The 24,552-nt window shown below is 42.5% G+C and overlaps 1 protein-coding gene across 3 annotated transcripts in view; it reads left to right on the top strand.

Annotated features, from left to right (window-relative positions):
- Positions 1-5,455: 5,455 nt before the first annotated feature.
- GPSM2 (G protein signaling modulator 2) overlaps positions 5,456-24,552 on the top strand; it is a 58,160-nt gene continuing 39,063 nt past the window's right edge. For 2 of the 3 annotated variants that reach the window (XM_066353341.1, XM_066353343.1), the window contains exons 1-2: positions 5,456-5,712; positions 22,745-23,030. In XM_066353341.1, coding sequence (XP_066209438.1) covers positions 22,975-23,030 — 56 coding nt within the window. In that variant the 5' untranslated portion in view covers positions 5,456-5,712; positions 22,745-22,974. The remainder of the gene's footprint in view (positions 5,713-22,744; positions 23,031-24,552) is intronic. The other variant, XM_066353342.1, reaches the window with a different exon arrangement.

Here is a 24,552-nt window from a genome sequence, read left to right as displayed (position 1 = left end):
GAGCGGTACGCCTGGTTTCGTGGAAGGAATTTGAGCTAACTGGGAGGTGAGGCACCTCAAAAGTACTGGCTTAGTTCTTTCTGTCCTGCTGAGGTCCTACTGGTGCAAAAGCAAACAAGCAAAGAGATTGGGTGGGAAGGGTCAGCCCATCTATCTGAGGTGGGGTCCAGCCACTAAGGTAGAAAGAATGCTAACTGACTGCAATTTTGATTCGTATGACTTGCCTGTCAAAAGGAACCTCTGGGCACGTTTGCAATCCTATAATTAAGAGTGATAATAGTGTCATAAAGCAGAGGGTATTTATTATCTTCAGAGGAGAACATCGGAGTACGCATACTATCCTAAAGGCAAACAGGCTCTTAGAAGTTAGGGTAGTCATGACCATCTCTCCCTTCCTCCCTAAGCAATCCACCCTACTAAGTGACCTTGGAGTAATAGGGTGTTAATAAGTTTCATTGTGCAACTTCTCTGGCACGTGACCCCACGTGAATTAAAAGCCCTGGCTTGCTTTGCTAACCGGCAGCCTCCAGATCTGCTGGAAAGCGGCGATATTGTCCACCTCAACTTTGGAGAACCCCCAAAGTTAACCCTGCCCAGGAAAATGGGGCTACGTCCTGGTTAAAGCCTTGAACTGCTTACTTGCTTCTCCTCGTCAGGCTTCGTAAACCTTCTTTGTCCCTAAAGCGTGGCATGGTTCACCTGCTTTTACCGACTCCTGTCTTGGGTTTAAAATGGGAAGTTCTGCATCCTGGGACCCCCTCAGCCCAGGAATGGTTAGTTAGTCAACCTGTTGTAGAACAGAGTCCCTCACCCCCGCCAAACCCTAGCCTCTCTGTTATCCCATTACCCCTGAGCCCTTAATTCTGTTTTATATCTAAGTTATTGTTTTTGTTTTTGTTGTTGTTGTTTAATTCAGTGAGTGTCAGGGAAGCAGAGACAGTTTCCCACATGCACCCTGACTGGGATCTACCTGGCAAGCCCACTAGGGGGCAGTGCTCTGCCCATCTGGGGCGTTGCTCTCTTGCTCAGCGACCTGAGCTCTTCTTAGTGCCTCAGGTGGCCATGGAGCCATCCTCAGCTCCTGGGGGCAACTCATGCCAATGGAGCTATGGCTGCAGGAGGGGAAGAGACAGAGAGAGAGAGAGAGAGAGAACTGAAAGGGGGGAAAATGGAAAAGCAGGTGGTTGCCTCTCCTGTGTGCTCTGACTGGGAATTGAACCCAGGACATCTACACACCAGGCGATGCTCTACGACTGAGCCAACCGCCAGGGCCATTTCTAAGTATTTTTTATAGAAAGCCACAGAGAGAGACACTTATGGGGAATATGCAAGTCCATGTTAATTTTTTGTTTTTAACCTTTCTTTTTTTATTGCTTTATGTATTTTTGCTTACTATATAAATGTGAAAAGTAGAGGAAAATGTAAAGAGTCAGAATGCTTCAGTATAATTCCTTCTAGGGTACAGTAAATGGTTTACATGGTTGGGCTTATAATAATATAGTTTTGCAACATGCTTTAATTTTTTTAATATCAAGAACATTTCCCCATGTTATTAAAAACTTTGAAATAAATACCAGTTTCAATAGTTATATCCACTACATGGCTGTATTGTGATTAATCATTTCCCTAATGACAGGCATGTGGGTTATATCCAGTTTTTCAATGTTTTAAAATAACAGTAAACATCCTCATCTGTGTTTTAAGTTATTTCCTCAGGATTGATTCTTAGGTGGGATAATATTATAATAGATTATAGATATTTTAATGCTCTTAAAATACAGGGTAGGGCAAAAATAGGTTTATAAATGTTTGTATGGAAAATAAAAAAGTAATTAACAAATAATAATACAAGAATAAACTCTGTTTTGTGTACTCACAACTGTAAACCTACTTTTGCCCACCCTGTATATGACATTGATTTCAAAAAGTCTGCCCAAGTGACATAGAGTGGAATATTGATATAGTCTATATAACACTGAGAAGTAATGTTAAAAAAAACTTTATCAATTACAAAAAAGGTATCCCAATATATATATTTTTATTTTTATTTATTGGTTTCAGTGAGAGAGGAAGGAGGAGAGAAAGAAAGACAGGAACATCAATCTGCTCCTGTATGTGCCCTGACCAGGGATTGAACCAGCAACCTCTGTGCTTTGGGATGATGCTCTAACCAACTGAGCTATCCAGCCAAGGCCCAATATTGTTTTAATTTGCAATACTTTTTTTTTTTTTTTTTTTGTATTTTTCTGAAGTTGGAAATGGGGAGGCAGTCAGACAGACTCCCGCATGCGCCCGACCGGGATCCACCCGGCATGCCCACCAGGGGGCGATGCTCTGCTCATCCGGGGCATCGCTCTGTCGCGACCAGAGCCACTCGAGCGCCTGGGGCAGAGGCCAAGGAGCCATCCCCAGCACCCGGACCACCTTTTGCTCCAATGGAGGCTCGGCTGCAGGAGGGGAAGAGAGAGACAGAGAGGAAGGAGAGGGGGAGGGGTGGAGAAGCAGATGGGCGCCTCTCCTGTGTGCCCTGGTGGGGAATCGAACCCGGGACTTCTGCACGCCAGGCTGACGCTCTACCACTGAGCCAACCAGCCAGGGCAATTTGCAATACTTTGATAATTGATAAGGTTGGACATTTTTCAGCAGGAGAGTTGGATAGGGTATCTAGGTCATTATTGTCAGAAATGGAAGTCTACAGAGTGATTTTCTTCATTATTTAATCTGAGAAAGTCCAATTTTTCAGAAAAGGTAAAAGCATAATATATGAATAGACTAGTATAAGAATAGTGTATCTATATGTATATATATCTGCAAATATCTTTTACTAGACTCAATTGTTAAATTTGGTTTATTCTCTTTTTCTTTTTTGCTGAACTGTTTGAATGTACGTTACAAAAGTCATAGTGTTTTACCCTTAAATATTTCAGCTTACATTTTGTAAACAATGCATTCTCCTATGTGATCATAATTCCATGTCACATGTCAGAAATTAACAGTAATGCCCTAATATTATCTAATATACAGTCTATATTAAAATTTCCCTGATTATTTCTTAAATGACTTTTATGGTCCTCTCCTCCCTTTCTCTCTCGGATTCAGGACTCCATCAAGATTCATCTTTTTTGGTTTCTTTCTTTTTATGACATTGATGTTTTGGAAGAGTCTAGGCTAGTTGTCTGGTAGATTTGTCTCAAATTCTGGATTTGTTTCACAGTGCTCTTTAAAATACACACACACACACACACACACACACACACACACACACACACACACACACACACATATACACACATGAAGTCATTCCCATGCTGAAAATTTCCCAATGGCTACTACAACATTTAGAGGAGAAGGCCCAAACTCGTTAGCTTGGCTTCCAAAGGAAGGCCTCTGTGTCCTGGTATGACCTCGTCTCCAATGTTCTCCTCTCGCTCGCTTCACCGAAGGCACAGTGGCCCGCGCCCAGATTCTCAAACCCACAAGACTTGTCCTCACAGGACTTGGCATTAGCTGTGCCCCTTGCCTGATGAGCTCTTCCCTGAGCTTTGCTTAAAAATTGCCTCCTTCTTATCATTCAAATCTCATTTGAATACCGTCCTCTCACAGGGACCTTTCTTCCCTGGACCCTCAGTGTAAAGCGGTCCCTGGGTCCCTGACCCTCACATTACCCAACCTTGGCTTCTCTGCCTGATACCTCTCACAACTGGATATTTTTCTTCTTTTTACTGAACTCCATGAGAGCAGGGGCTGTGTCCTGTCTTGCTCATTGCTATGTTCCCAGCACCTAGAACGGTTCCTGACACGTAGCAGAAACTAAATACTTGCTGGATAGCGTAATGAGTAAGCTGAAAGTGAGGGCAGAAAGCGAGCCAGCCGTTGAAAGAGCCTGGGGACAAATATCTAGGCAGAGGGAACAGCCAGGGAACCCCCGAGACCTGGTCTGTTCTGGGGTTCTTGGAAGTAGGGGGGGGGGCAGGAGGGGACAGGTTGATCAGGACAAGATGACTGAGGCTTTGTGGGCCATGGTAGGAAATTGAGATTTTATTTTAAATCAAATGTGAGGTCACTTCTCAAGTAGAAGGGTGATGTAATCTGATTCATGCCTTTAAAGAGATCATTTAAAAGATAATTCAACTTGGAAAAAATGGAGATAACTAATCTGGGCGATAGGAAATCACATGTGTTGGAAAAGATTTGCAAGGGGGAAGTAATGATTCAGTGGACGTTTCTAACTTGATATATTGTATTTTCTTTGTGGCTTTCACATCAACACCCAGGAAAGAATTCATGAGTAAGAAGGAATCTTAATGCTACGTGTGAGATAGCACAGCCAGCTAATTCAGTGGTTGTTTTTGAGTACCTGATATTAAAGGTAATTGTTGACAATAATGATAATAGCTATCATTTACTGAGAGCACTGTGTTAACCACTTAAAACTTGCCTCGCTGAAGCATAACAACCACGCTTATGGAAAGAAGACTTACTGCATTTTACAGTTGAGGAAACTAGGATAGGTCACTTGTTCCAGGCCAATGAACGAGTCAGTGGCAGAGGTGGGACTCCAATGTAAGTCTAGTTTGATGCCACAGCTATTATTTTAACCAGTTTGAGAAATGGTGTTTGGATCAGTGGTTATGACCATCATTCAGAGAGACTGAACCTGGGGGTTTCTTTAACATACCCTGAAGCTTACAGAAGCATTTACATTTCATTTCATAGAGTATTATCTATTGGAGAAATAGTCTCAGTAAATCGGTCAGATTCTTTAGCCCAGAGAAACTCTAGTCTTGGTATTTTTGTGAAGAACAATCTGACACCTATTTTTTCATTAACTTGATAGGGAGAGGGAGTGAATGGAAATAAGATTTATTCTGCCCAATGTATTTGGAATGTAGCTACCCTGTAACTGAGTAAAACCGCCTCCCAGGTTTCCCGGGAACCACCTAAGTTTGCTTTTTTTAACAGCTGCCAACGCCAGGATGTGACAGCCTCCAGAACTGAGGCCGCCTTGTTCAGACCTTCACACGGTCCCTCTGTTCCTTTCACAGAGGCCTCTTTTTCTCAACCCGCAAATCCCACTTGGGGGACCGGTTCTCAGGCCTTGAAGAGCCCTAAGGGCAGGAGGCACTTGTTTGGGGCTCCATCTTTTAAAGGGGTCTGGACTTCATACCGTCTCTGAAGAACTCTTTTGGGACGATATCGTCGCTCCACCCACAAATTAGTGTTTAAAGAAGAAATAAGAGGACAGGAAAGCAACGTCACTTTGGTGGTCGCAGACAGGTCCCGGAGCAGGGGAGGACCCAGGCCCCCCGGGGTCCAGCTCACACTGACACTCAAGGCCCCGCCCCTCCCACCCGGCCCCGCCTCCCGCGCCGGCCATTGGCTGGTCCGAAAGACGCGGGGCGTTGTCGGTTTGAATGGGAGCGACTGGCGCTGTAGCGCAGGCGCAGAGGGCCCAGTAAGGGTGGGCGGTGCTGTGGGACCCCTGGCAGCGGTGGGACCTGCGGGGCGGGAGAGGAGAGCCCTGGGAGCTCTGGCTCACGTGACCTGTCGCAGCGGCGGGCGCTCGGGCCTCCCGAGGTGCCCCTGCCTAGCCAGGCGCCCGCGGCGGGACCCGCCGGGGGAGGGGACGCGGCCACCCGCCTGTCGTCCGAGGCGGCGGCTGCTGCAGCTTCTCCTCGTCCGCCGCCCTCCGGACCCGCCGGCCCGCGGGAGGTGAGTCCCGGGGGCGCGTTTGGGGTGGAGGGGGGGGTGACAGGGAGTGTGCGCGCGCGGGGTGGGCTCCGTGGCCGGGGTTTGGGGGCGACCGCCTTTGTTCGTGGCCCGCCCCGGCCGGGACGGGGCAGAGGAGCCGCTCCAGGACGGGGCTCAGCCGCGTTCTCGTCGGTTTTTAAACGCGGCTGGAGCTTAACAGCTGCGCTCGCTGCTCATTTTAAATAAAAAGTAGAATGGGACACAGTGACTTTCGGTGTTTTCTGAGTATGAGTCACATACGTTAAAAACCCTCAGCCCCGTGGAATTGCACCCCGGGCCGATCGCATGCACCTGGAGCCGTGCGCGTGCAGCAGCCACCTGCGTTTACCACCCCGGAATTCGGGACCCTTGGGGCCCCTCCCATCGGTTTACCGTGGAAACTGGTCGTTGCTGCAAAAAGTTTTAGTAAGCCTAGAAGGGTAAGAAAGCCCTTTCCTGAAACTCTGTAGAATATCTTCGAGTAGGAAAAAGTGGACAGACAGCCTGTAGTTTCCTTGTTTGAATGGTAGCCAGGTAGGTCCTTTTAACTACGGTACATAGTATCATTTGAAGTTGATTAAAGACGAGTCAGGATGGAAATTTTGCCTTAATGCATAATTTAACCCAAGCGTAGGTTCTTGGCTCCCTTTTCTGTCGGCCTGTGGAGGAGTCGGCAGTGGTGCGTGCGGGAAGGCCACCCCCTCGGCGAGCTGAGTTTTCTAGCTGCCACTTGAGACGGGTGCACCGAAGATTTACTGCCTGATAACCAACCGCCAGCGCGGTCGCCGCTGATAAGAACCACTCCTGCTTGCGCTGGCTCTATTCGAGAAGCAGCTGTGGCTGATGGTTTAGAAGTGAGTAAGCAGCTTGCAGGGAAGGTCACTGTTGGTGACCTGGCTGTGTGTAAAGGGGGGGGGGTTCGGGTTGAGGGACAGTCTCGAACTTGCGCTTCTTGACACCTCAGCGTGGATTCGCTCCAGCCAGCTCTTTCTCCTGCTATTATTTCTAGAAGGAGTGGAGCGGCTACAAAGTTAAAAGCTGTGTGGTATTGTGGTAGAGGCTTTTCCCCCAAAGTCCTCTTTGGCTAGATAAGCAGTTGTATTTTCTTCCGTTTTTAAATCAGCATTGGGTGTTACAAATGTTATAGTTTAAAATAAATCTCAGACTTAGTAGGCTAATTACAGCAAAGATAAGCTATTGACTTTTTTTTTTAATGGCCTTGTTCTTAAGGAGCACATATTTCTAAGATTTACCGAAAAGATACAATTTGCCATAAGTTCTCAGGAATTTAAATATCGAAAACCTGCCATAGAGAGGTTGTTCTAAACTAGTCTAATCGACATGTTCTTTTTTTTGTTGTTTGTTTGTTTGTTTTTTACTAGTAACAACAGCAGCTATTATCATTACTACTAGCTTAATGGAGTACTTTTAAGTAGCAGAGCCAGGCATTGGGTTAGGCGCTTTATAAATCATGTCTCTAATCATCACAACACATGTTGGTTAAGTATCATTATGCCCAAACCAACTCTGAGAGTTTAACTAGCTTAAGATCATATAACTAATAAGTTGCCCTGCTGATATTCAAACCAGAGCCTGATCCCTGAGCACATGCGGTATTGCTTTGCTGTGTTTGAACCTCCCCCAGGTTTCGGAATCCATTAGAGGGATATAATCCTGTGTTTAAGGTGCCTGAAGGTGCAGTGTTTTGTTGTGAACTGTGCAGAAATATTTCAGTCTTTCTTTTAGGGCTGCTGTCTTTTTTTCAATACCTTATAAGTCACATAACATTTTCAAAATTCTTTTTAATCATCTTTTTAAAAACATTTAAGAAAACCCAACACTTTCCTGAGTTATTTACATGAATGTGAATGTACTCTTTAGTGTAGAGAAGTGTGTTAAACTGTGGTTTTCTCAATGTTATAGCAATCTTTGCTTCTTTGTAATAGTTCCGTTCTTCCCAGGCAGGAAATCAAAAAAGTTTGTTGGATGTCAGTTGTGTGCAAAGCAATTTGTTTCTGGAGTTTTTGCAGTATCTTGTTCTGACTCCCTATCTGTTGCTGCCTGTTGGACTTCACACAGATCCAACTTTGCTATTCCTTCCTTGAAAAACTGTAAGGTTCCCCTTATGTAAACACAAGGCCAGACAGGTGCTGCCGCCGCATATTCCAAGTCCCACCTGGTTTAGGAGTCTTTTACTTCTCTCTCCCTACGCCTCCCCCGAGGGCTTGTCCTGGCAACGTTGTGTCTTCCCACTCCCCCTGCTTCTGAGCCATTCCCTCCATTCACCCAACAAAGGTCTGCTGGTCCTTCATGGTGCAGGACAGATTTTATTTCTTCCAAAAAGCTTTCCTTAGCCCTTTTTACCAAGAATCAGCCTTCCCATATCATCTCCTAACATTACCAAATTGAACTGAATCATTTTTGCAAAGAATGGTGTAACTTTTGGAAGGAGAAGACAATTACATTTTCCTGTGAAGAATTCTTAGTTCAAACTCTGTTAGGGATCCCATTTAGGCATTTCTAATCTTTTTGCATTTGGGTTTTATTTATGCTTAAAAATGTATTTAAAACCAGTTTTGGACCCTGGCCTGTTGGCTCAGTGGTAGAGGCCTGGTGTGCAGGAGTCCTGGGTTCGATTCCCGGCCAGGGCACACAGGAGAAGTGCCCATCTGCTTCTCCACCCCTCCCCCTCCCCCTCTCCTTCCTCTCTGTCTGTCTCTTCCCCTCTCGCAGCCAAGGCTCCATTGGAGCAAAGTTGGCCTGGGTGCTGAGGATGGCTCTGTGGCCTCTGCCTCAGGCGCTAGGATGGCTCTGGTTGCAACAGAGCAACGCCCCAGATGGGCAGAGCATCGCCCCCTGGTGGGCATGCCAGGTGGATCCCGGTCGGGCGCATGCAGGAGTCTGTCTGACTGCCTCTCCGTTCCCAACTTCAGAAAAATACAAAAAAAACAAAAACAAAAACAAAAAAAAAACAGTTTTGCCTGGTCCTGTTAAGAGAACTGACTTATTGGCATTTACATAACTTAAGAACAATGTTCAGTTGAAAAGACCACTTCTCAGCCCTGGCCAGGTAGCTTAGAGCATGGTCCTGATATGCCAAGGTTGTGGGTTCGATCCCCAGTCAGGTCTACGGCCATACCACCCTGCATGCACCCGATCTCTTCTGATCCCCAGTCAGGGCACAGACAAGAATTAACCATTGACTGCATAAATAAGTAGAACTACAAATCAGTGTTCTTTTCCCCTCTCCCCCTCCTCATAAATCAATCAATGAAAAAGAAAGGACCACTTTTTTTCTACTTTACTTCTGAGTTTTTCATAAATATATTAATTGATTTAAGCTGATAGCTGACCATCATTGGTACTAATAAATGGCTATGGGTCATATTATCTTGTGATGTGCTAACCACTTTTTCTAAAGTTGTGTTCTCTCCATTGTTTACTAATTAGTATTTATCTTTTTCTGACATACTGTCTTCATACAACTATTTTGAATTTTACTTCTTTGAGCTCCTTTTTTTTTTTTTAATTGAGAGGTGAAGAGGCAGAGAAACAGACTCCTGCATATACCCCTACCGTGATCCACATGGCAAGCCCCCTTGCAGGCGATGCTCTGCCCTTATGGGGCCGCTACTCCTTTGCTCAGCAACCAAGCTATTTTTAGCACCTGAGCCAAAGCCATGGAGTTTTCCTCAGTGCCTGAAGCCAACTTGCTGGAACCATTTGAACCGTGGCTGTGGGAGGAGAATAGAGAGAGTGAGGAGTGGTGGAGATGATCACTTCACCTGTGTGCCCTGACCGGAATCGAACCTGGGACTTCCACTCACTGGGCCAACACTCGACCGCTGAGCCAACTGGCTAGTGCGAGAGCTCCTATTAATTGTGTCATGTTGGTTCATTTTGTGTAGGCCCTAAAAAGATAAAAACAAATAAATAAATTTATATTTATTAACAAAAGATTACATATGGATCAGAAAGGGCAAGGACTTACATGTATGCAGGGGTTTTTGTTTGTTTTTGTTTTAGAAATTGGGTTGTTTTAGAAATTGTTTCATTGATTGATTAGTGTGAATGGTCAGTGTTTTTGGATTACAGACGTTTTCTTGTGATCCCTTCATCTTATAACCTAAACAATCATTTGGAAAGCACTGAAAATATAATTGGCATTGATTAAAATTTTAAATGTCCTTTTTTAAAGTCATCAATGTGTTTTTATAAACTTGGTATTATAATATGTATATGTATTCAGAATTTTGTGTTTATAATAACTAGAAAATTTTGCATTTTTCTTATGCAGGTTAGAGATTTGCAAAAGGTTACTAATTTTACTAATGGATTAAAAGGACCATCTCTAAAGTTGTCTTATAGGAGGGAGAATTAACATTATATTTTTGCAAACTATGGGCTTCAGTTTGATGAGAAATAGAACCAAGTAATAGGGATAAAAATACTATCAATAGTTTATTCTAATGAATATATTCCTTTTTCCTTTAGTTGAACACATTTATATTTTTATTTTTTATTTATTTATTTATTTATTTATTTTTGTATTTTTCTGAAGCTGGAAATGGGGAGAGATAGTCAGACAGACTCCCGCATGCACCGAACCGGGATCCACCCAGCACCCCACCAGGGGCGAAGCTCTGCCCACCAGGGGGCGATGCTCTGCCCCTCCCAGGCGTCTCTCTGTTGCGACCAGAGCCACTCTAGTGCCTGGGGCAGAGGCCAAGGAGCCATCCCCAGCACCCAGGCCATCTTTGCTCCAATGGAGCCTCGCTGCAGGAGGGGAAGAGAGAGACAGAGAGGAAGGAAAGGGGGAGGGGTGGAGAAGCAGATGGGCGCTTCTCCTGTGTGCCCTGGCCGGGAATCGAACCCGGGACTTCTGCACGCCAGGCCGACGCTCTACCACTGAGCCAACCGGCCAGGGCACACATTTATATTTTTTAATGTAAATAAGTAATCTTGTTGGAACAGGACTTTTGATTCAGTTGCTGCTTCACAAGGGTAAAGGTAGCCAAGATTAGGGATTTTGCATAAAATAAATTTCTTGAATTTATTTACTTATTTATTCTTTTGAGAACGAGAGAGACTGGGAAGCATTCATTTGTTGTTCTAACCGACTGAGTTAACCCGCCAGGGCTTGTCCTTGGAATTTTTAAGCAACTGCTTCATCCTCTATTGAATTGTGATTACTGAGCATAGTGATTACAAAACAGTAGTTTAATTTATTGATTTTAGAGAGAGTGGGAGAAAGAGTGACATCGACCTGCTGTTCCACCTACCCACACATTGACCGGTTGATTCTTCTATGTGCCCTGACCGGGGATTGAACCCACAGCCCTGGCGCATGTGGATGACACACCAACCAACTGCTCTATCCAGCCAGGGCCACAAAGCAGCACTTCGAATTAGTGTTTCACTGGCGTAATTCAGATGGATTCCATTGATGATTTATATATAGGGCTCCTTAGCCCTGGCCGGGTAGCTAGAGCATGAGCTTGATACGCCAAGGTTGTGGGTTCTACACCCAGTCAGGGCACATATAAGAATCAACCAATGAATGCATAAATAAGTGGAGCAGCAAATTGATGCTTCTCTCTCTCCCTTCCCCTCCCTCGTTCCCTCCATCCCTCTCTATCTCAGCCTTTCTCTCTCTCTCAAATCAATATAAAAATGAAAAGAGAGCCCCTTTCTAGTTTACAATGTCACGAAAAACATTCAGTATTCAGCTTCTTCCTAAGTTGCCAGGGACCGTTAGACCCTTGGAAGTCAAGAGACCTGCTGGTGCCTCTGCAGTAGTGACCCAGCCCTAGTGCCTGGTGCGGGGTTGGAAACTGCGCGGAATTACAGATACTGTGCATTCCTCATACAGTGGACTTACACTCGGCCTTCCTCACTGTTCAGTCGCACTGCTAAGAGGAAGGCTTGAAACAGTCAAATCTTTCTTGTAGATGACATTTTGTTTTAGTATTTATCTAGTTTGAAATTTCATATATGGCTTTCATTAGTATTTTGGTTGTGCAGGGAGTGTAATTCTGTGGTGTCCTTTTAGTGGTATATGATGGATAAAAATATAAATGTTCCTCACTAAAATGGGAAGTTTATGTATAAAGTAGTCCCCACTTACCCTTGGGGGGTGGATTGGTTCTAAGACCCCCAGTGGATGCCTGAAACCAGGGACAGTTAAACCCTGTATTTATTGTTTTTTTCCCTGTAAAAACATACTTTTTCATGAAGGAAGCACTTTACAGCCTCTCTGGCATATCCGAATTGCCAGCATCACTACTCCTGCCCTTTGGGGCCATTGAACACAAGCAGGTGTGCGCTGCACTCAAGCGGATCACAGCGGAGGACGCAGAGTGACTGAGGGTGGGAGGCGTGCGCTGCACTCAAGCGGATCACAGTGGAGGATCCTGAGTGACTGAGGGTGGGAGGCGTGCGCTGGCCCAGGGAGGATTCATGTTCCCGGCTGGGGAGGGGGGATGTGAGAGAGTCCACCATGCTTCTCAGAACGGCGTGCAATATAACATTTGTGAATTGTTGTTTCTGGAATTTTTCACTTAATGTTTTTGGACCACGGTTGACCGCAGGTAACTGAAACTGCAGAAAGCAAAACTGCTTGTAAGGGGAACTACTGTGAGTCAGCTGTTTAGAATGGTGAGCTTTTAGGTGTAAACATTTGAAAATGAAAAGCAATTCTTATATTACTAGAATTGATTTTGGATTTTAGTACACTGAAATGGTTGCATTCATTGTTTTATATTTTTAATGTCCACAGCTCTGTACCTTACCTATATTTTAAAAAAAATATGCCAAGAATAAAAATGAGTTTGAAATTAATAGCGCCTTTATTTTACATGTATTGGATACCTTTCATAATGACCCATGAGAATTAATTTCAGACACACTTGGGAACCCTTCTCACTGGGGAGTATACCTCTAAGATATAGATTTATTTGGAGTCTAGAACCATTTTAATCTATATTTTGAAATTCTGTTTATTTAGCTAATTGAGAGTCACAAAGGGCTTATTAAAAAAAATTATAAAAACGTGTATGTGCCAGCAGTTACACTATTAGTTACCCTTGTTTTCTAAACTAACTTGTCCTAACATTTCACAACTAACATTGATTGTTGCAGACTTCAAGATAAGCAAAAAATTAAGACTTAGCCTTAATTGGAGTACATGCTGTAGTAGTATATATTTGCTTAAGGCAAACTTTATTGATACAGTTTTACAGCATAACCTGTAGCAAATTTGTGTTTCTGCAAAATGATAGCAAATAAAATGATTTGCTTGACTAATGCTGTAATTGTTATTATTTGGGGCTGTGTAACTCACATTTGATACATATGACATTATCAGTGAACATGAAAGCCATCTTCAACAGTATAGGTAAAGGTAGATATGCACACACATTATCTTGAGTTATCTTTAGTTCACAGTATTATGCAACAGCTTGAGTATGTTATTGGCTTATAGATTGTGTTGAATAAAGAATCAGAACTGTTATGCGTTGCTCTAATTTTTTTCTCCTATTACAGTTTCTCTAATTTTGCTACTGACTCATTGCAGTGATAACATTTAGATCTCGTTGGTACTTTTTAAAAATTTTAGTTTTTTTTTAAAATTTTTTTTTTTGTATTTTCTGAAGTTGGAAACCAGGAGACAGTCAGACTCCCACATGCGCCCGACCGGGATCCACCCGGCATGCCCACCAGGGGGCGATGCTCTGCCCATCTGGGGCATTGCTCTGCTGCAACCAGAGCCATTCTAGTGCCTGAGGCAGAGGCCATAGAGCCATCCTCAGCGCCCGGGCCAACCTTGCTCCAGTGGAGCCTTGGCTGCAGGAGGGGAAGAGAGAAACAGAGAGGAAGGAGAGGGGGAGGGATGGAGAAGCAGATGGGTGCTTCTCCTGTGTGCCCTGGCCGGGAATTGAACCCAGGACTCCTGCACGCCAGGCCGACGCTCTACCACTGAGCCAACCAGCCAGGGCAAAAAATTTAGTTTTAAAGCTGTGCAAAAACTCAGGAATATCAGCCACTCATTTCTAGTCTACAACCCCATCCTTTGCCATTTATCAAATTTTATTGATTTCAGCTTATCTCAATCTTGATTTTCTTTATTTTTTCAGCTATTATTTGTGAATATAGCACTTTACCAAGTGCAAGTTTAATGTAAAGTATCCCATTATTTCTCCTCTCTGAAGTATCACTCTTGCAATCCAATTTGTCAGTCACTGTGTCTATTCCTACTGTTCCATCAGGCCTCAAAATTGGAAATCCTTTACTTAATTAAACAATTTTTCAGTTACAGTTGACATACAATGTTATTAGTTTCAGGTGTACAATGTAGTGGTTGGGCATTGTTAGGATTGATGAAGTGATCACCCACGGTAAGTCTAATACTCACCTGGCACTGGACACGGCTATTACAATGTTCTTGACTCCATGCCCTGTGCTGTGCTTTACATCCCGGGGGCTGTTTTTATAACTGGCCTCTTAATCCCTCTTCCTTTTCAGCTGTCGCCCCTCTTCTCTGTCCTCCCTCTCATCATGAACGGATGTTGGATTTTGTCAAATGCTTCTTCCACATCTGTTGATGTGATCATATGATTTTTATCCTTTATTTTGTTTATGTAGTGTGTCCTGTTAATTGACCTGTGGATACTGTACCAGCATGGCATCATGGGAATAAATCAAACTTGATCATGATGTATGATTTTTTTAGTGTATTGCTGAATGGGTTTACTAATATTTGAGAATTTTTACGTCTGTGTTCAGCAGAGAGATAATGTCTTTGCCTACCCTTGATATCAGGGCAATGCTGACCTGTAAAGTGAGTTTGGGAGGCTTCCCTTCTCTTCAGTTTTTTTTTGGAATAGTTTGAGGAGGTTAGGTATTAATTCTTTGAATGTTTGCTAAAATCCACCTGTGAAGCCATCTGGTCAGGGTTTTTTGTTGGGAATTTTTTTGATTACTAATTCAGTTTCATTAGTAGTTATCGCTGTGTTTGGATTTTGTTTCCTGGTTCAACCTTCAAAAATAGTATGTTTCTAGGAATTAATCCATTTTTCCCCAGGTTGTCCAATTTGTTGGCCTATGATTGTTTGTAACATTTTCTTATAGCCCGTTGTATTTTAGTGATGTCGGTCGTCACTTCTCTTTGATTTCTGATTTTATTTATTTATTTGGGCCCTCTCTCCTCGTCTTTGTGAGTCTGGCTAGAGGTTTATCAGTTTTGTTTATATATATTTTTTTCCCCCTTTTGTGACAGAGACAGAGAGAAGGACAGATAGGGACAGACAGACAGGAAGGGAGAGAGATGAGAAGCATCAATTCTTCATTGCAGCTCCTTAGTTGTTCATTGATTGCTTTCTCATATGTGCCTTGACCAGAGGGCTACAGCAGACTGAGTAATCCCTTGCTCAAGCTAGTGACCTTGGGCTCAAGCTTTGCTCAACCAGATAAGCCCACACTCAAGCTGGCGACCTTGGGGTTTCGAACTTGGGTCCTCTGCATCCCAGTCTGACGCTCTATCCATTGTGCCATTGCTTGATCATGCTTGTTTATCTTTTTAAAGAGCCAGATCTTGGTTTCATTGATCTTCTGTATTGTTTTTGTTTTTATAGACTATGTTAATTATTTCTGCTGTGATCTTTAGTATTTCCTTCTGTTCACTTTGGGCTTTGTTTGTTCTTCTAGTTCCTTTAGGTGTAAAGATATATTGTTTATTTGAGATTTTGTTGTTTTTGAAGTAGGTCTGTATTGCTATGAACTTTCCTCTTAGAATACTTGGTTGTGTCCCATTGGTGTTGTGTTTTATTTTATCTCAAGGTAGCTTTTTATTTCTTTATCTCATTAACCCATTTATTGTTTAGTAGCATGTTGCATGTTATTTAGCCTGTTTTTCAGTATTCTTGTATTAATTTCTAGTTTAGCCTGACCAGTGGTGGCACAGTGGATAAAGCATTGACCTGGGACACAGAGGTCCCAGGTTCAAAACCCCAAGGTCACCAGTTTGAGCACAGGGTCTCTGGCTTGAGTGTGGGATCATCAAAATGACTGAATAGTTGCTGGCTTGAGCCCAAGGTTGCTGGCTTGAGCTAGGGGTTACTGGCTCTCCTAGAGCCCTGCCTCCCATCAAGACATGTATGAGAAACAATCAATGAGCAACTCAAGTGCTGCAACTGAGTTGATATTTCTCATCTCCCTTCCTCTCCCTCCCTCTCTCTTTCTCTATCCCCCCCTCTCCCTATCTCCCTCCTTCTCCCTCTCTCCTTCCCCCTCCCTCTTTCTCCCTTCCTCTCCCTCCTTCTCCCCTCCTTCTCTCTCTCTCCCCCCCTCCTCCTCCCTCTCTCTCTCTTTCTCTATTTTTCTTTCTCTCTCACACTAGAATAACATCCTAGGTTATACCATTGTGATCAGAGAAGAGGCATGATATGATTTTAATAATATTAAATTTATTAGACTTGTTTTGTGGCCCAGTAAGTGGTCTGTCCTACAAAATATTCCATGTGCACTTGAAAAGAATGTATATTCTGTTGCTTTGGGGTGAATTGCCTTAAAATATCAATTAAGTCTATCTGGTCTGATGTATCATTAAGGCCACTGCTCCTGGTTGATTTTCTGTCCGGAAGATCTCTCCAGTGATGCTGACGGATTGCTGTATCCCCTGCTCTGATTGTTTTCCTGTCCATCTTTCCCTTTATGTCCGTCATCGTTTGCTTTATACATTTAGGTGCTCCTATGTTGAGTGTGAAGGTGTTTACAAGAGTTATAGTTTCTTGTTGGATTGGTCTTTTCATTATTAGGAAATGCCCTTGTCTCTTGTTCCAGCCCTGTTTTAAAGTCTATTTTGTCTAATGTACTGTAATTCTTGCCACCCCAGCTTTTCCTTTTTTTTTAATGGAACAGTTCACGACCCTGCATGTCATCCTCGCGCAGGGCCGTGCTAATCCTCCGTGCGTCGTTCCAGCCCCCGTGTGTGCTGCCGCAGCGAGCCCAGCCGGGTTTCTGTGCTGTTGTTCCCATTCACAGGAAACGTCTTCTCCATCCCTTTATTTGCAGCCTTGTGTGTCTTTGATCTGCAGTGGGTCTCGGTACACCGCAGGTGTGTGGGTCTTGATGTTTTTATCCCTTCAACCTTCAACCTTCAACCGCCCTATGTCTTTTGATTGGATCACTCGGCCATTTACAATTAAAGTAATTGATAGGTATATAGTGTTTGCCATTTTATTGTTTTCTGATGTTTTTGTTCTCTATTCCTCTCTTATTATCTTGTATGTTGATGACTTTCTGTAGTGTTGTGTTTAGATTCCTTTCTCTTTGTTTTTTGTGTATCTCCTATAGATTTATGGTTTGTGGTTACCATGTGCTTCATATATACCAAGTTTTGTTTATTGTCATCTATTTTAACTTGATGGTGACTTAATTCGAGCACATTCTAAAATCAGTACAATTTTTACTCATTTCCTTTATGTTTATGGTTTTTTGATTGTTTTTTTTTTTTTTCTGAAATGAGAAGTGGGCAGGCAGAGAGACAGACTCCCACATGCACCCACAGGGATTCACCAGACATGCCCAGCAGGGGGCAATGCTCTGCCCATCTGGGGCATTGCTCCGTTGTGACCAGAGCCATTCTAGCGCCTGAGGCAGAGACCATGGGGCCATCCTCAGTGCCCGGGCCAACTTTGCTCTAATGGAGCCTCAGCTACGGCTGCGGGAGGGGAAGAGAGAGATAGAGAGGAAGGAGAGGGGGAGGGGTGGAGAAGCAGATGGGCACTTCTCCTGTGTGCCCCAGCCAGGAATTGAACCCCAGACTTCCACACGCCGGGCCAATGCTCTACGGCTGAGCCAACCTGCCAGGGTTATGTTTATGTTTTTGTCATGACTTTTTTAAAATCTTTTGTGTGTGTTAATTAATTGTTTACTTACTGTTGTAATTACACATGCTCTTTCTACTTTGTCCTTTTTACCTTTATAACAGCTTTATAGTTGGTTGATCCAATTTTTCCCAAGCGTTTGCCTCTATTGGTGAGAATTCTCTTCTCTCTTATAATTTTTTAGGCATATTTTTAATCTTTTCTTAAAGAAGTTCCTTTAACATTTCTTGTAAGACTAGTTTAGTGATGAACTAACTGTTTGGGCTTTTTATTGTCTGTGATCAGAAGTGATCAGAATCTCGTGAGCTCTCCGTTACTGCTTGGCATGGCCTCTCACGTCTCAGCGGGCATTCTTCGCTTATCTCGAGGGGCTCTCGGCCTTACTGCGGAGTCCAGTACTCGGCCGCTCTTGGGCCTGACAGCACTTTCTTTGGGCACTAATTTCCCACATCAGTCAGATATTCTGACGTCAGAATAACTTTTCTTACCTTACTTGTCACCGGCCCACTAGAACCAAGCTCTGAGCTTTCTCTTCGTTGGACTTTGTTTACGACACTCTTTGCCTTTATTTATACTCCTGCCATAGTTTTCTGTGTAAACGTCCTGCCTTTGATTTTGCATGTTGTTCCTTACACTAGCCGTCTTGTTCCCACTCTGTCTTAGATAAAATGTAATTAGAAGCAGGAGTTGGGATTAAGCGTCTACAATGATTAAAATTTCTTCTGAGAGCCAAGTTTTTTAAACTTAAACTATACAGGTAGGTACATTCCTTATCGAGGTAGCGCCCGCACGTGGTAGTTTGTGGAAGAGCCACGCTCAAGGGGCCAAAGAGCCATGTGTGGCTCACGAGCCGCAGTTTGCCAACCAGGGACCTAGGGTAGTTACTTGAGGTAATTCAGAAGTGGGTGTTTTGGCATCTTATTTTATTACCTTTATTATTACTATGATGTGTATTTATTACTGTAAACTATACCCTGAATTTTAATATAAAAGAACTTCAATTTTGCAGATTCTTGATCCTTCCTCAGTATTTAACCCTACTCACATTGATAAAGCGCTACTTTATCTGACTTTAAACATTACAACTGAAAGGGATGTGGAGAATTTGAGTATTGTACCGTAGAGGGAATTATTAGGAGAAGAGAAGTTTAAAGAATTTAAATAATCTAAACTAGAGGCAAGGAAAGTCAATTACAGGGTGTCCTCGGGTTACGACACAGTTTCATTCCTATGACAGTGACATAACATGAATTTTGATGTAAGTTGAAACCCACCCTAGCTTAAGTCACTGACCTAGCCTAACACAGTTGTAAAACCATAATCTAGAACATAGAAACATAAGTAAGCCATAGGAAAAAGGAAAAAGGACATAAATATACTGTGTGTCCACTGTCCTGTAGTAACAGAAAAAATGACAAAAAATGAGTGAAAAAAAGTTTCTTACCTTTATTCCCGTGGTTGGCTTGCACACTGGACGGTGGGAGAGAGTGACCTACTGGGAGGAGGAAGCTGGAGAGGCAGGAGAACCTGCAGAAGGCGCTGGAGACACTGGGTCAGGTGAATCAGGATTGCCTAAGGGACAGGGGACACTGGAGATGATTCTACCTGTACTACAGGTGTTCATCTCGAGAAGCTGCTGATGTAGAGGGTACAGGATCTGTTGCAGGCCTCTCTACCTTCTTAAAGAATTGTTCCAGGCTAGTCTGGAAGGTTGATGACTTCTCGTCCAAAATCTGCCTATAGCATTGCAAGGCATCTGTAACAGATGAAAGACTCAGGCCTCCATTTATTTAAGTTTTAATGGGAGTGAGCATCGTAAACTCGAAACGTTGTATATCGAGACTGTTGTAACCGAGGACGCCCTGTACATTTTTTGTCTGATGGGTGTTAACCAGTTTATAGAGTATACTTAAAGAATCAGACCAAAAGTTATTGACATTTGAGTTGCAGTCAGGAGTAATTGAGATAAATTGAAAGAAGTACAAAATATATAAATGTAACTCTCTATCCCTTATTTTATCCCATCGCCTAGTTTGCAAATGTTCTGCCAATGGAGTAGAGCAGGGCTAGGATTTGTTTACTCTGGTTGCGTACCTTGGACAGTGCCCGGAAGTCCACTGAGCTGTCTGACCCGCGTCTGCCCTTTGACTTCCTAATTGGGTGATTAAGTGTGAGGCAATCAGTGGTGTACTTGTTGATCTTTCTATATGCTTCTGTTAGTTTCTAAGGTGTGGGAAAACTTATTGCTTTCTTTTTATGGTTCTACATTCAGACCAAAAGATGCGGTGAGCTAACAGTTTTTGTTAGTGAGGTTTTGGAGCACTTTTAAAACCTGGGAGAGGCTAGTAAGGATATATGTGTTCCTTGCAAATTACTAGTTACAAGTCTTAAAGGAGGTTGGAGGTTAAACTTGACAATTTCTTAATATTCTTTCAAAACTATAATTTCAACTCCATTACCTGGTTATGTCGTTAAATTTTCTTACCCTAATGAACAATTCATAACTTGATATTTGTTGCAAATTTTATTAGTGTTAACCTAGTAACACTAATAGATATAACACTAAGATCTAAAGTATGTGTTAAATATGAAGTGGGTTTGTTCACTCCAATGTAGTGTAGAGCATGAATGAACACATTGTTACTAAGTTGGTTAGAGTTCTTGCAGCATGAATCATTGAATCAAGAATTGCTTGTTTGTTCAATGAGTAATTTTAAGGACAGAACTGTTACTTAATTATTATGAAGATTGCAGGGTAAGAGGGAGAATTTCTTTTGAGAATAGTAAAACCATACTATAAATTGTCCTAGTAAAATGGTGAATAGCATTCTCTGTCTTTTTGCTTTTTTAAATTATTCCTAAAATGTTTTTCTATGCAGCCATTGTTCCTTTAATTTTTATTATTTTTATTTAAAGTTCCCTCCCCTTACCCATTCGTCTATGGTAACCATCATCTTCTTTTCTACATCTATGAATCTCCTTCTGTTTTGTTTATTCTTTTTTTTTTTTTAGGTTACATATATAAGTGAGATCATGTGGCATTTGTCTTTCTCTAACTTAATTCACTTACCATAATACCCTCTAAATCAGGGTAGTCAACCTTTTTATACCTACCGCCCACTTTTGTATCTCTGTTAGTAGTAAAATTTTCTAACCGCTCACCAGTTCCACAGTCATGGTGATTTATAAAGTAAGGAAGTAACTTTACTTTATAAAATTTATAAAGTAGAGTTACAGCAAGTTAAAGCATATCATAATAATTACTTACCAAGTACTTCATGTCAGATTTTCACTAAGTTTGGCAGAATAAATTTTTATAAAACAACTTACTATAGTTAGATCTATCTTTTTATTTATACTTTGGTTGCGCCACTACCGCCCACCATGAAAGCTGGACCGCCCACTAGTGGGCAGTAGGGACCAGGTTGACTACCACTGCTCTAGATCCATCCATGTTGTCACAGATGACAACATTTCATTCTTTTAAATGGCTGAATAATAACTCCATTGTATATATGTATACCGCATCTTTTTTACCCATTCATTATTGATGGACATCTAGCTTCCATATCTTGGCCATTACTAGTGATGCCACAGGGCATGTAGGAGTGCATATATGTATTCTTTTGAATTAGTGTTTTTATTTTCTTCAGCTAAATATCCAGAAGCAGAATTGCTGGGTCATATGACAGTTCTATCTTTAATTTTTTGAGGCATCTCATACTGTTTTCCTTATAGTTGCACCAATTTACATTCCCACCAACAGTGCACGAGGGTTCTCTTTTCTCCACAGCCTCCCAGCACTGGTTGTTTGTTGCTTTATTGATGAGAGCCATTCTGACAGGTGGGAGGCGATGTCTCATTGTGCTTTTAATGTGCATCCCTGATGATCAGTGATGAGCATCTTTTCATTGTCTATTGGCCATCATTGGGAAACTTCTGTTATAGTCCTCCGCCCATTTTTAAATCAGATTGTTTGCTTTTGGGTTAAGCTGTGTGAGGTTCCTTACCTTTTCTGATATTAACCCTTTATTGGATGTATCATTGGCAAATATCGTCTCCCATTCAGTAGGTTACCTTTTCGTTTTGTCGATGGTTTCCTTGTGTGCAAGTTTTATTATGATGTAGCCCCATTTGTCTACTTTTTCTTTTGTTTCCTTTGCCCGAGGAGACATTTCCCCAAAAATATCACTAAGAGTGATGTCACAGAGTTTACTGCTTATGTTGTCTTCTAAGGTTTTATTATTTCAAGTCTTAACATTTTAATCTGCAGTCTATTTTGAGTTTATTCTTTTATATTGTGTCAGAGAGTGGTCCAGTTTTCTTCTTTTGCTTCTATCTGTCCAGTTTTCCTGACACCACTTATTGAAGTGACTGTCTTTACCCCATTGTATATTCTCACCGCCTTTGTCGTAGACTAATTGACCATACAGGTGTGGGCTTATTTCTGGGCTCTGTATTCTGTTCTGGTGATCTGTTGTCTGTTTGGTGCCAATGCCAGCTCAGAAGGGAAAGCAATGTGACGGGTTAGGTTGGCACGCCCAGGAGACTTGAAGGCTGTCCCAGTGCCCTGTCTCAGGCTGGGTGGTGGTGAATGTTGTCATATCATTCTACTATGCACATCTTTCCTGAATTTGTTGCTCATACTCAGTATTAATAAAAATATTTTAAAGGCCTAAAGGAGTTCAAATAGACTCTACTTTGAGAGCAAATGAATATAAGTATAACTTAAATATCAGCACACATAATACATTTACAGAGTTTGGAATCAGCTTATTCAGACTATTGAATTTTCATTTTACTTGTTAATAGCAGTTTTTAAAAGCTCGAAGTATCACAGTTTTGTTTTAGATGCTAATAAATAAAGTCTATATTTGTTTATAATAGAAAACATTACATAAAATGGTATTCCAAACCAGTTTAAAAATTAAACTTCAGTGGGGTTCTCACATCTCACATTCACACTGATTGGAAGCTCCGTGGTGACATTAGGCCTTTCGTTGTTTTCTCCTGTGACTGACAGGACAGCCGTCCGGGGTTGGCGGTGTGATTATTGTGGAGCGTGGGATGAACTAGGTTATTCTTTAAAAACGGGACTCCAAGCAAAGCATCTTGTATTCCTTTTGCAGAAATGTTGCTGAGGTGATGCCCAGAGGGCCAGAGGTGCAAGGACTGGGGCCACGCTTTGCGCCTTTAAGCTGTCTGACACTGACCTCCTTTCACTATTAATAACGAAGAAGCGGGGCTTAGGGTGCATTAACGCCAGTGCATTCGTGTGCTAACCGGACAGTGTGCGGCCGCACTTCTGCCGTGTAAGGAACTGGACTGGCACGAAGGACTCGGCTTGTAACATGCCTCGATGGAGGAAAATTTGATAAGCATGAGGGAAGACCATTCTTTTCATGTTCGTTACAGGTAAGACCACTGCTTTCTTCGTGGGTGATTTTTAATCCTTGTTTAAATGTGTCTTTACCTCTGGTCATTTCAGATTCAACTTTGAAAATATATTCAAAATATACCAGCTATAGTTAGTATCCCCTAGAAACAAAGTTTTCTTTTGTTGTGACTGTTGTAAGTTTTTATGTCCTTTCAATAGGAAAATGGTAGTAGAGACTATTTATTTATTATTGTTCTGTGGAAGAGTTTATGAATACTTACTTTGTATTTTTTATAACTATCTAAATATAAAATTGAAAAATATTTCTCAATCCTTGGCAGCAAGAGATGGATTTAGTATTGTGGTCAGCTGAATGACCTAGATTTTGTGTTACAGTTTTTAAATGGTGATCTTTCTAAATGGGCTTTTTAAAAAATGGGTATTAATATTGGAATGTGTGGTTACTTTTCTAAACATGATAAGCTAATAGCCAGTTTAATATTTAGTGTTGAAATATTAATGATATTTCTGATAAATTTGGAAACAAAGCAAGAATATCTGCTTCACTATTATTTAACATTTACTCTGGAAGCTCTGGCCATTGCACTGAACTGTAAAACAAGCACAAATATTAATATTAGAATGGAAGATAATTTTTAGTAAGGTGATTAGATACTAATAATTTTTTAATTTATATTTGTAGCGAGAGAGAGACAGGGAGAGAGATGAGAAGCATCAACTCATAGTTGTGTCGCTTTAGTTATTAAAAATAATTAATTCTGCATTTTTGGACACAGTCGCAGAAAGCGGGGAGTTGATCCGGACTTCCCTCTCGCTCTCTGTGTCCAGTGTGAGGCCTGCCCGTTTTACCTCCTGTGTGCTGCTCACAGGCACTGCCCGTCTGAACCCCCCACCACCTGCTGTCCTTCAGTCCCCCGTCCACTTCCCTAGACTCTCCATCCTCCATGCTCATCCTCTTGCAAATCCATTGTTTTGAGTTGCCACTGGAGGGCGCAGTCTGAACACAGAGCTAACCACGGGACTCGGCTCGGTCCCACGGCGGCTCCTAGTCACCTGCCGGGCAGAGCTAAACTTACAGAGCACACCCGGCCTCCGCCACCCAGCCTCCACCTGTTCCTCCGTCCACCCTGCACGTTGAGCTCTGGTTCCCTGAGTCTGGCATGCTGTTCCCTGTCACGGTGCCTTTGCTCACATTACACCTTGAATGCCTTTCCCACTTGGTTAGTTTAGCTAAATCTCCTCAATAGCCAAGAGCCAGTTTGGCCGTGATCTCCTGGAAACTATTTCTTACCTCCATAGTTGGTCTGCGGGCCTCTCTCTGCTCCTGTGGTACCTCTCAGCACCAAGTATATTAAAATGTAGTGTATCTGTTTGTATAAATGTTTATCTCCTCCTCCCTCGCCTCTCCCGTCTTTGACCACTAGCTCCCATAGGGCAGCCTAGGGGCCTGGCTTGTCCTCTGTCTTGGTCCACATTTGATGGACTGGCCACTGAACTTCACTGGACACACCATCAGGTGAACCTAGCAGAATGTTTTTG

The sequence above is a fragment of the Saccopteryx leptura genome, chromosome 11 (assembly GCF_036850995.1).
Source record: "Saccopteryx leptura isolate mSacLep1 chromosome 11, mSacLep1_pri_phased_curated, whole genome shotgun sequence".
NCBI classification, from domain to species: Eukaryota; Metazoa; Chordata; class Mammalia; order Chiroptera; family Emballonuridae; genus Saccopteryx; species Saccopteryx leptura.
This window is presented reverse-complemented; position numbering and strand designations above follow the sequence as displayed.